At 47.8% G+C, this 12600-nt stretch overlaps 1 protein-coding gene across 12 annotated transcripts in view; it reads right to left on the minus strand.

Annotated features, from left to right (window-relative positions):
- Nucleotides 1-12600, minus strand: part of PHF14 (PHD finger protein 14) — a 1195141-nt gene that overhangs the window by 1015130 nt on the left and 167411 nt on the right. For all 12 annotated transcript variants that reach the window (XM_086941991.1, XM_086941985.1, XM_086941984.1 and 9 more), the window contains one exon: nt 1966-2110. In XM_086941991.1, coding sequence (XP_086798117.1) covers nt 1966-2110 — 145 coding nt within the window. The remainder of the gene's footprint in view (nt 1-1965; nt 2111-12600) is intronic.

Consider the following 12600-nt stretch of genomic DNA (forward strand, 5'->3'; position numbering starts at 1 on the left):
CGGCAACCACATCGGCTGCCGGGGACAACACCTGAAGGGACGGCGCCGGCGAGGTCGTAAGGTCGACCGGCGAGGTCCCGGATCCGGAGCCGGATCCAGCGAGGTCTTGCGGCGCCGAGACCGAAGTCGCCAGCGGCGTCGGGCCGAAGCACCCGACGGCGTCGGGGCCGAAGCGCCCGACCCGGAAGGACCTCCAGACGGAACCGATCGGCCCGAAGGCGCCACGGGAACCGACTGAGGAGGGAGGGCCCTCATGGCCATGAGGTACCTCTCGACCTCCTCCGGCGTCGCGCCGTGCCCAGGGACCCGAAGGTGTGGGGCAGGCGGCGACGCTTGCGACTCCCGCGAAGCCGCGTGGGCGGTGTCGCCCGAGTCCCCGGCCGCATCGTGCGAGCGTCGGGGCGGGCGGAGGATCGATGACGTCGCTCCGACCTCTCATGCCTCTTACCTGAGGACTTGGAACCAGACGATCGGTGTCCACTTCCGGAGCGTCGATGACTCCGACCTCGCGACCTGTCTCTCGACCTCCCGTGGGACCGGGACCGGGAGCGGCGCGGGGCCGACTGCCTCAGCTCGAGACGCTTGCGGGACCGCTCCCGCCTAGCCTTCGACGTCAGGGCCCGGCAGTCGGAGCAGGATCGATCGTCGTGGTCGAGGCCTAAGCACTTCAGGCACCGGCGATGGGGGTCCGTGACCGACATGAGTCGACCGCACTTCGAACAAGGCTTGAACCCGGGCATCCCTGGCACCGATAGTCGAGTAATCGACAAAAAGAGAGAGATCAAAAAGGATCAAAAATGTTCTGTCAAAAATTGACTGGGGTAGAGCTTCTTCCGGATCTGCGCTAGCTGGCGCGGAAAAAAGAAGAACTGACGTCAGAGCGCATGGGCGCCGTCTAAGTACTCCGACGACGTCATCCCGGCGCTCACGACGCCGACGACGGACGCGGAGCCGCAGACAACGCCTACCGGCGCGCAGGGGTATTGCTACGCAAAAGTTTCCGGATCCAGTCTGACGCCTGGGGATATTCTAAGGTAAGGAATCGATCACTAACGTGTCTCTTTCAGATACATGCCTTACCATCTGCAGTGACTCCAATATGCTGCCCAGTTAGTGTAGCTGTAGACCAGGGACTGCTAGACAACCACCATATGTGGGAAGCTGTAATTGGGCAATGCCAGCCTGTGCAACCCGTACGCCATTTATGCTAAGTCAGTAACCTGTGCATCTCATGAAAGATGGACTAAGGCAATTTGATCAGGAGCACTGCAAAGTAATAAAGTAGCTGGGGTAAAATAAACATTTTTGGTAATGTGATCCGTCCAACTACTGATAAGGGGAGCGTCAACCAGAAATGTATGGATTCCCACTAAGAGGATAAAACTGGTCAGAAATTACCCTATAGGGTGTCAGACATCGTATGACATAAATTGTGACCGCCTCTCAGTACAAAAACTAGCCCACCTCATCTAGTGAATTATGCTAATACTTGATCCGGTTTATTACACCAATATAGAGACTAGTTGAGCCCAAATACATTTCACATACTTGAAATAAACAAACCGCCCAAAAGTCGAGATAGAACCTGTGAACCTGTGGCTAAAAGAATCGAATTTGTTGCAAAAAAAACTGAAGGAGCTCAAAACCAGGAATATATGGACGAGTCAGACTTGCTCCAAATGAATCTAAAAGCCGTACTTAAAAGGTAGTCAGAGTCACTCTGAAACAACTTACTTTCTACCAAACCTTTTTTATATTAAGAAATGTTGGATGGTCTTATAAAGCAAAAACAAAAAATAAGGAGTCATTCTACTAGCTAGATAAACAGTTCGAAATAAAGAATACATTAGGCGAAACAGATGAAATATACCTATATCTGCTAAACACAGACGATGGACCACATTAAAAAAAAGCATCAACATTCCTTTGTATACTGCAGTACATTTTAAAACTGTATGTTGTTACCTTCATGAACAGTAATTCCACAATTGTCACACTGGATTATTTCATCTGCGTCCTCGCTGTTATCCCCAAGACACACACAGCAGATGAGAATATGGTCCATTTTCTGGGAGTTCCATTTTCCAGTTTTTTCGAGGATCAATGAGTCCTATGAGTAAAATAAAATGCTTATATGTTTATAGCAACATATGTAAAACTATTCCTTCTCTCTTTTACCAAACTGGACATAAGTGGACTTTACCAACGTTCATGAAGCACCCGTTTATCTCATAATGTGGAAAAAACATATGTCGTTTAAAATAAAAGACAAATATAGCGCTAACAGGGCATCCACTTGAAACAATATAATCTCTCAAATGCAATTAATTTATTTGAGCTAAACATAAAACTCACCATAATAAGAGAAGAACACATTAAACTTGTCTCACTACTTATTGTCAAATCCAACAACCATATAAGAGTTTTTCAGCCAAAGCAGATCCTGAACAATTAGGCTTTTGGCCTGGTACAAACTAGAGTAATGGAGGAGAAGCAAGGCAAATGCAGTTTTCTACTAAGCAACCGTAGCGTGATAAACCATAAGAACATCATTGTTAAGAAAGTGCTGGCAAAACTATTCGATCTGGCTTTGGCAACATGTAATTTTTTTGTGTATATGCAATATAAATTTAAAAATGTTAAAGAAATTAAAAATGACATCCATTTGTTCAGTGAAATGATTCCTGTTAATTTTAGTATTTCCGCAAAGTATGGAGTAGTTTCTTACCTGTAACTCCAGTTCTGTAGTAGGAGTATCTCTATTATATGTCCAAACAAAAAGAGGCAGGAAGAGTAGTGTGACCGAACCCCTATCACCTATGTCCATATTAACACTGACATATGGTAATGAAGGGAGCGCTCCACCCAGCATCCCTACAGGATAAATCTAACTCCATGTTCTGCAAAAATAACCTCTCTGTCACCTAATACCTAATACATATTTGCACCCCTCCCACGCGCCGTGCAGACATTTGACATCTCCATTTGATCGTCAATGTCAACAAACTCCCGGGCCCTATAACAACGGGCTCCCGATAGGAGCACCTGACCAAGCCTCTATTTCACTAGAGAGAATGAACGCTTCGGTATGTTAGTCTGCTGTCTCCTTAACAACAGACAACATCGCTCTTGATTGGCCTGAATAACTACGTGATCACGTAACGATATTCGTCAGATGACGGTACAATGAAATGAATGAAATTAAATGAATGAAAATAAAATGAAATGAATGAATGAAATGAAATTAGATTTATAACGCGCTGAACTCAGCCCAATGGGCATCAAGGCGCCTAACATAATATATTGAATGACCAGGAGATGCTTAATAATAGGCTTTCCTAAAATACAACTCCCTGATTGGCCTACACGTGGGCTCCAACGCAGTCCAACCGCGCCCACCCGGAAACCGATTAGCGCAAAACATCCATTTAATGCTCTCCTGGCCTCGCGTCCACATCTTCGGGGTCCAGTTGAGGGTAGATGCAGGTACACAGTGGGTGCCGAGCATCGAGGGCGTGAGTAGAAGCAGAAATCGTCCATTGATTGCTCCACTAAGCTAAGTACCTATCCAATGTTGTATGACTGACTGTGCGTTTACTCCCTTTGTTCCGACAAATCGCAGGGTGTGCCAATTACGTTCCCACCCCCCTCCTGTGACCCATGGTGTGAATCCTTAACACCACTAAAGTGAGAATTTTTAATCTGTTAGCGCGATCGCGCCTGCATTTTACTTTGATAGAAATCATGGAAATACCCTTCCTTTTTAAGCAACACTACTATTTCATAGCACGTATAATACACAGCACTACCCACTTTTAGCAGTCAAAAGTTTGGGGACCATGGTGGTGATAACTATATTGTTATTTTACCACAAAATGTCTCTTAAACTACGCTCTGGAGCACAATGGATTGATATAAGTGATCAGCATCATTATTCAATGTATGTTCTGTCCTACATGTATGTCCTTGTCTTTTTTATCTACAGGTGCAGAAACCGTAAAGCCGGAATCCTCCTAAACCAGGAGTAATTAGGAAGACAATATTTCCTCCTAATTTTTTTGCACTTTACACTTTTTTATTAATTTTCACTTTCACGTCCCTAGGTAAGGGTGGGCCTTAGAGAGTCCATTCCAACAGGATTTAGTACACGCTGAGTCCTGATGAATGCCAGGTAAATTCATACCGTTTCGTGGCTGAAACATGTCGACTGATAATTAGGAAACTACCACTTAATTGTGGACGAATTTCCAACACATACGTTTTTATTAACCCGTCCTTAGTGATCATTAGAATAAAGTTAATTTTGATACACTACAGACTATTTTTTTACCATCCACCACTCACTAGTTTTCTTTGCACAACACTGCCTGAACTCACCAACCCGCTCCGTAGTAAATCTGGCGTTGTAGCACACAAAAGAGACACTCTGTCTCTTTTGTGGGGCCCGATGATGAAGCATGTCATCACTAGGTGGTGAGTGAGGGCTTTCTTTAACGCCTTAAGTGTATCTCTATTATAGTCATAATCTGTGAATAGTCCCGCCCATGTGCGGGGACACCGGAGCAATCAAAATAGTCTCTTAAGTCGTCTTCTTCTGCAGTCCTGCCTAGACATTTAAGAGAAAATAAAAGACAAAAAATCCAGCCTGACATTAACAAGGCTACATTGGGCAGCACTTCATCCTGAAGTGAAAAGGATAGCCAAATAATATCATTCAATTTCAAACATTTTACAGAGTTTCACCACACATATAGAAACTCCCCTTCACAAAAAATCCTTTGCATGATGGAGAGGAAGGGTTGGACAGACAAGCCTCATAGGATGCCATTATGTGTGTTGAAAAGGGATACCGTGCCTTTAAGGGACCCTCCAGAGACCCTCCGTACCCCATGATGCACAGCCAAAGGCAAGTTACTTTCAGTTCTTTTTGAAGGTCTCTTAAAGCCAAGCCTGTAGCATCGAGGAAAAAATGTTTACTTCCACCGGGGAGGAGGGTGGGTCGCTTATGACTGTAACAGAGAATCCCCTACTACAGAACTGGAGTTACAGATAAAAAACTACTCCTTCTGTAGTAGGGGATCTCTGTGTATAGTCATAATCTGTGAATAGAATGGCAAGCCCATCCCAAAACTGAATCCAGCGGTGGAAGAAAACTAAAGAAAAAATCCTTACTGAGCAAATAAAGTCCTCAGCGAATCCTGCCCAACTTGCGCATCTGTCCTGGCATCAGAATCCAGGCAGTAATGCTTCGCAAATGTGTGGACAGACTTACACGTAGCCGCCCTACAGATGTCTGCAATGGGAACGTTACGTAGCAAAGCCGTAGTAGGAGCTTTGCCTCTAGTTGAATGAGCCTTAGGCTAACCCCCTAGAGTCTTGGTAGCATAGTTGTATACAGGACACAATCCACCTAGATATGGACTGTTTGGAGGTGGCAAGGCCAGTCCTGACTGAACCGTAATTGACAAACAACTGATCTGACCTATGAATGTCCTTGGTCTTATCTAAGTAACATTTCAACACCCGTCTCAGATCCAGTGAATGAAGGGACCTCTCCGCCAGAGAGGAGGGATGCTGAAAATACGTCGCTAATGTGATCGTCTGGTTGACATGGAAATCAGATATCACCTTAGGGAGAAATTTAGGGTGAGTCCTCATGACAACCTTGGAAGCATGAAATACGCAGTTAATGCTGCGAGGTGAACCTTAATAGAATGGAAACTTGGAAATTGAGGCCAGATTGAGCTAAATGCAAGAGTTATGGAAGGATGACATCTTCCTTGCTGGAGGTCGGGTCAGCGTTCTTGGATGTGCACTAAATGCAGAACCTCTTCCACTTGTAGGCATGGGAAGTCCTGGTGGAAGGCCTTTTAGTCTCCTTAAGTATTTCCATACAGTTGTCAGGCAAGTTCAAGTGGCCATATTGTACTATCTCAGGAGCCATGCCGCTAAACAACGGTGAGAGGCTGGGGTGCACAATCTGCCCCCCCCCCTCCACCCCCGGCCGACAAGGAAGCCGCAGATGGGGTTGGAGAGATCGGTGGAGCAGGTCTGTGAACCACTACTGTCGAGGTCACTCCGGAGCAATGAGGATCATTCCCGCTCTGGATTGAGACAGCTTGATGAGCACTGCCGGAATCAGAGGAATGGGTGGAAAAATGTACAGAAAGCTGTTCGACCAACTGATCCATAGCGCATTCCGCAGAGTCCCCGATTGGTAAAACCTGGAGGCGAAGTCTCAGCATTTGCTGTTTTCGGCGGTGGCGAACAGATCTGATAGAGCGCGCAGGTCACCCGACCAAACATAATGCACACTTGAGCCCATAAAATAATTTTCATGTATACTTTAATCAGGTTACCTACACGCTGTCATCAGCAATTCAGATTTCTTCTTTCTAACTTCCGTGTACAGGACTTACCAATCCTTGTAACAGGTACCTAAGATCACAATGGATCAGGAGCTAGTTTTGGGAGTAGGTAAATAGCATACAACTACCATGCAACAATTGAAAACAGTTGAAATTAATAATAACCACAGACGCAATAAGTTTTCAAAACCTTTATCTAATTTTCTTCATCCTCTATAGCCATGAGCCACAAATTTACACAGATCAAACTGTCTATAACTAGGATTAAAAAGATAGTATAGCTATGAATTAGAGTAAGAAACATTTAGAAATCAAAAAATAAGGGAAGGGAAAAATAAGGAACACGCTATTTTAGATCAGCCAGACTTTCACAACTTCACTAAAGGCGGGTAAAGAAAGGGAACATACTAATCAAAGCGGACTTTCGGTTATCACGGACGGTTTATAAGAAACGAAACTTATGCAATTTGATTTGTCTAGATGGGCTTATTCTCTAAAGGGAGGGTAAGAATGGAACAAACTATATATGTGGAGAAGTGTGGCTCAGGGGTTAGAGGCGGCAGACCCGGAAGCTGAGATCGGCCCTGGACCAGGGTTCAATTCCCCGCCTCGGCGGGTCTTGGGCTAAAAATTCCACAAACTCGATAATTCTCGCTCCGGTGTCTTCTCGACTCACGGGTTCACACTCTGCGACTCTGGGCAATAGCTTGCTTAATCTCCACAACAGCCCCTCGCGGCGGGATGCCTGGCTTTCACCTTGTGGATACCCTGCCGGGGTTATCTCACAGGGGAATACCAGGACGGGTTCCCTAAGCAAGCGCCGGGAAACCCACTGCGGGTAGCTGTACGCTATATAAGCTCAAATACATTTACATTTACATGCATACGATTCTGAATTCGACTAAGGGTAGGGCGAGAATAGAACATGCTAATACACAAGTTTGCACGAAAATCTTATTTGTAGAAAAACAGGGTAAAGGACGTCTTTATTCGAGACAAGAGAGAGAAGCTTAGATAGACGAACACCCACACACAGATATAATTACCTAGGATAGGTTGAAGACTAACGGTGGCCACGGGTCAGGTGGGAAAAGGACCCTCAAGGACTTAGGCTGCCAGTAGGCAAACAGGTACAGCTCATGGACAGTCAGGACAGGATAACCCCAGGATTTGGATCAGGACTGGGCTCACCAACGGGTACGAGCAACACCTGCAGCTTCGGATGCAACGCCTGCGCTACCCCCTCCCTGCACCGAAATCTGCCAATAACCCCGATTGGGTTCTCGAATCTCCCAGCAAAGTGCTTTACGAGCCCTTAAGGTTTCCAAAACCTCGACTGAGTCTGTGGAAATTACGGACAGAGTGCTCCGCAGCTCTCTGTATCAATCACCTATAGAGTTTGTTGGGTCAGTGACAGGTCAGCTATTCGGACAAGTCGGACAATTGCTCTAGCTAAACCTAGCTAATTATACTGTTTTCGGGTGAATGTACCACCCACAAATGTTGCAAGTGAAAGGTTCCCTAAATTGTGATTTTGCAAGGGAGGAGGTTAGGTCATGGTACCTCCTAAAGTTTAGACTTTCTCAGGCTTAATATTAATTTTCGAACCCACCCCTTACATTCCAGTTCCCATGGCATGAGGATTTTAGAAGACAATAGGGTACACTGTAAGGTTTATACAAATGTAGCAAGTGCAGGTACAGTTCAGCTTCGTCTTGCTGGGTTGCAGGTCGCGTTCTCATGAACATCTTAGCCTTGGCTGCCAGCTGGCTGATTTCCACTACGGTCAGGTTCATTTCCCTCATCATGTGACTGGGACCATAGAAGCTTCAAATATGGAGTAGCAAGCACCTCTCAGGCCCACGGAGAACGATACATGAAAAGTAAGCGAAAACAATTTTAGAAACACAGAAAAAAATGAATACACTGTATACCGTGAGTGGCTATACTACACCCCTTACTTTATTATACTATAGCATTAAGAGTTAGGCAGAACAGACAGCTTTTGCAAAAGCGGCAATGCAAGCACGGAGCATGTGAGAAAACAAAGCGGCCATTTTAGCAATACTGCGCATGAGCAACAAGTTCCCTCCAGAACTGAGAGTGCGTCACATCACATGGGTATGACCGACGCATGCGCAGACTAAATTTCCGCAAAGCAGCGACCATTTTAAAGGCAAGCATTATTACTGTTTAGTAAACACATAAGCAAGCTTCTCTGGGACAACCCGTGTAGTGTAAAATGTGCAATATTAGTGAGACAAACAAATTGATTACAGAGTTAAGGTTACTAGAGGTTTATGAATTCAAGCAAGTTGCGTAGCGTGCGAATACTTGCTCCATCAGATCTACGTCTGGAGTGCCCGATCTTTCGAAGATGTTTCCTAGCACCTCGTTGTTTAGAACCCACTAGTGATTCTCCTGAACGAGCCTGCTGAGTGCGTCCGCCTGAGCATTCTGCACACCTGGTAGATGGGTAGCCGTTATCGTCAGTCCTCTGGCTAACAGCCAGTGCCAGATCGCCTGTGCTTCCTGAGACAATGTGCGCAATCTCGAGCCTTCCTGCTTGTTGAGGTAATACATCGTGGTCGTATTGTCTGTCTGTACAAGCAGGGAGTTGGTCTGGAAGGACGGATGAAAGGCCTTCAGTGCCAAGTGAACAGGTCTGAGTTCCAGAAAATTAATATGGTATGTGGACTCCGCCTGGGACCACGTTCCTTTGATCTGCAGATGGTCAGAATGCGCTCCCCAGCCCTGGAGAGAAGCATCTGTCACAATAGTCTGTATATTCTTGAGGAATGGAACCCCCTTGAGGAGATTATCTGTTGAACACCACCACTTCAGTGACTGCTGAGCGTGCTGGGACAGTATGATCTTGTCCTCCCAGCTCCCTCGTTTCTGGTCCCACTGATCCTCCAGACATTCCTGCAGCGGTCTTTTGTGGAGGCGTACATGAGGCGTAAGGAAGATGCAAGAAGCCATCGACCCCAGGAGAGACTACACTGACCTCATCGTCATTGATGAAACAGACATGAGAGTCTGAGCCTTCTGAAGGATCGATAAGTGTCGCTCCTCCGAAGGACACATGCATGCTCTGAGAGTATCGATGAAGGCTCCCAAGTACTGCAGACACTGAACAGGAGTCGGAACAGACTTGGAAATTTTGATGTGTAGACCCAGTTGGCTCAACTGAAAAGCCATCCTGTTGAAATTCAATTGTACTTCCTGGAAAGTGGAGGCTTTGATCAGCCAGTCATCTAGGTACGGGTAGACAAACACCTTGTTCTTTCTCAGGTGCGCCGCCACCATCACTGCCATGCATTTCGAAAAAGTCCTGGGAGCAGACTTCAGACCAAACGGAAGTACGGTGTACTGATAGTGGTTGGTGCCGATTAGGAAGCGTAGGAACTTCCGATATTTCTGTGCAATGGGTACATGGAAGTACCCATCCTGCAGATCAATTGCGCAAAGCGAGTCTCCTCGATGCAGCTGAGGATAAATCTGGTGCAAGGATAACATGCAAAACTTCTCCCTGCGGATCCACTTGTTTGCTTGTCGCAAATCCAGAATGGGCCTGAACTCGTTCTTGTCCTTTTTGCGCACCAGAAAGAACCTGGAGTAGACCTTTTCCCCTTTGAGACAGAGGGACGTCTTCTATCGCCCTTTTTCTTAATAGGGTATCGGCCTCCGCTTAGAGCTCGCGCAGCTGGTACTGCGAGCGTACCGGTGGAATAGCTGGAGGAGGGGTGACAAAACGAAGACTTTATCCCTTGCAAACAATATTCAGCACCCACTTGTCCTGAGTAATTTTTCTCCACTCTGCCGGGTAATTCTGAATGCTTCCCCCCACCGGAGTGGGTAACAGACGAGGGGGAAGTAATCCCTCAGGGCTTCGACCCAGCCGGATCCTTATTCCCCGATGAGGCCTGCTACCTCCTCCGACGCTTCTGGAAGGGTTGCCTCTGATATTGTTGTTCTTGCTGCTTCTGTTGGCCAGCTTGGCGACCCTGCCCTCGCTGGACTCGTTGGGATGAGTAGCACCTCTGGAAGGGGCGGAAAGACTTACGCTGGTCCTTTGGTTTCTCCAAACCAACCGCCTTCAGCGTCTCAACTTCTGCCTTCATGCGGGTCATCTCCTCATCCACATGAGTTCCGAAGAGGGTAGTGCCGAAAAAGGGCAAGTTGGCAATACGCTGCTGCGCCTCTGGCTTAAGAGAGGTAAGGCGCAACCAAGAGTGGCGTCTCAAGTTTACTCCATGGCAGTACCCGTGAGCAGCCAGGAGCGAGGCATCCGCAGACGCGCTGATGACTTGGTTGGAAACCATCATGCCCTCATTCAAGATTTCCTGAAAATCTTCCCTCCTGTCCCTCTGGAGGAGCTCAATGAATTGATCCAGGGACTCCCACAAGGAGGGGTCATACCGACCCAGCAGTGCTGTCGAACTCGCAGCTTTCATAGAAGTGGCTGCCGTGCTGCAGACCTTTCTCCCGGCCGAATCCATGTGACTGCTCTCCTTGTCTGGAGGGACCATTGATGAAGGAGCAGTGGAGTGTTGCTTCTTTGCCGCTGTAACAATAACCGAATCCGGGGCAGGATCCGTTCTCAGGAACGCCGGATACGAATCCGGGGGCCTGTATTTCTTATGAAGCCGGGATGAAGCAGACTTAACTGATGTCGGTGTCAGGAACAGCTCCATGGCCTGTTCCTCCAACCCTGCACCAAAGGCAGCAAAGGGCGAGACAGGTGCTTACGCTGTAGCGTTTCAAAGATGACAGAGGGGGAAGGGGTGGGCACCGTCAGTGCTATCCCCAACTTCGCAGCTCCCCTCAACAGCACGTCCCACTGGCGACAGCCTCGTTGGAGGAGAGTCAGACAAAGTAGGCGGATACTTCCTGTCACAGGAAGAGTCTGTGTATCTGGTATGCCTGGACCACGACCTCTCCCTAGAACGACGACGTTGTGACCTGGTGGAAGATCTACGTTCACTGCGAGAGCGATGCCTCCCCCTTGATCGGGACCTCATTTTCCTGGGTCTCGCCAGACCCACCGGCACCGGCTGTTGCGGAAGAAGAGGTGGCTGAGCCGGAATCAAAGGTCTCGGTTGTAAAGGAGGAGGAGGCAGAGGAGGAGGAGTAGGAGGTAGTTGTTGTGGTGGAGTAGGTGTCCTAGGCCTTGAGAGCGTGTAGGTCCTCGAGCAATCAGAGTCCGGAGATCTAAGTAATCTCCTCTTCTTACGAGCAGGCCCCGGAGAGGATGCTCTGGAGGTATACTCTCCTGAGGAGGAACGCCGGCACTGCCGCGATCGGGAACTCTCTGATGAAGAGACGCTCACCACACTAGACCCCGTCCGGGGAGTAGACTTTCTCTTTGACGTCTACTTTGCCTCCCTCAATGTCGATCATCTTGAAGTCGATCGTCTTGACGTTGATCGTCTAGACGTCAATCTTAATCTCCTCTACGTCGATCTTCGTTTCGACGTTGAAGGCAAACGGCGGTGTCTCCTCGACAGCAAGCGCCTGCCTCTTCGGGACTCAGCACGACGACGACGGTGTGTTGACGCCGTGAAGTCCTCGTCCAAGGTCTTGACGTCCTACCCCTAGATGTCGACGTCGCTTCGACCCAGAGCCCTGGGTCGAGGGGGAACAGATTGTAGTCATACCTCTCGACGCGGACGTCGAAGCCCTCGACATCGACCACGAACGGTGCCGTTTCCGGGCCTGTTCTTGACTGGAGAATCCCCCAAAGGCCGATGCACGGGCAGAGGATGAAGATAGAGTCCCTCCATGCCCAGAGGTCCCACCTGTTTCCTGATGTTTCCTCTGCTTCAGGCCTTGGAGACGGATCTTCTCCCTGTCACGCAGGGTCCTCCTGCAGAAAGAATGACAAATATCACAGGAGTCAGGTACATGAGTAGCAGGCACACTCTGTGGGGGTCTGACTTGGGGGTCTGACTTGGCCTTCTTCCTACCACACTCGAATAAAGCTGGCATTTCGACAAGATAGAGGTGGTAAAACTGGTCAAAAAAGACAGCAACTGGAAGAGAAAGACCCCAGACGTCGAGTGAAACACAATTCTCACTGGAAAATATAAAAAAATTGAAGATATACCCAAAAAGGTAGAGCTCAATGCTCCAGGGTCCTGCTAGCAGGAGCCGGAAAAAAAACCTGAAAGTAACTTGCCTTTGGCTGTGCATCATGGGATACCTAGACCGAGAGTCTCTGGAGAGTTCC

This window comes from Lissotriton vulgaris, chromosome 10 (genome assembly GCF_964263255.1).
Source record: "Lissotriton vulgaris chromosome 10, aLisVul1.2, whole genome shotgun sequence".
Taxonomy (NCBI): domain Eukaryota; kingdom Metazoa; phylum Chordata; class Amphibia; order Caudata; family Salamandridae; genus Lissotriton; species Lissotriton vulgaris.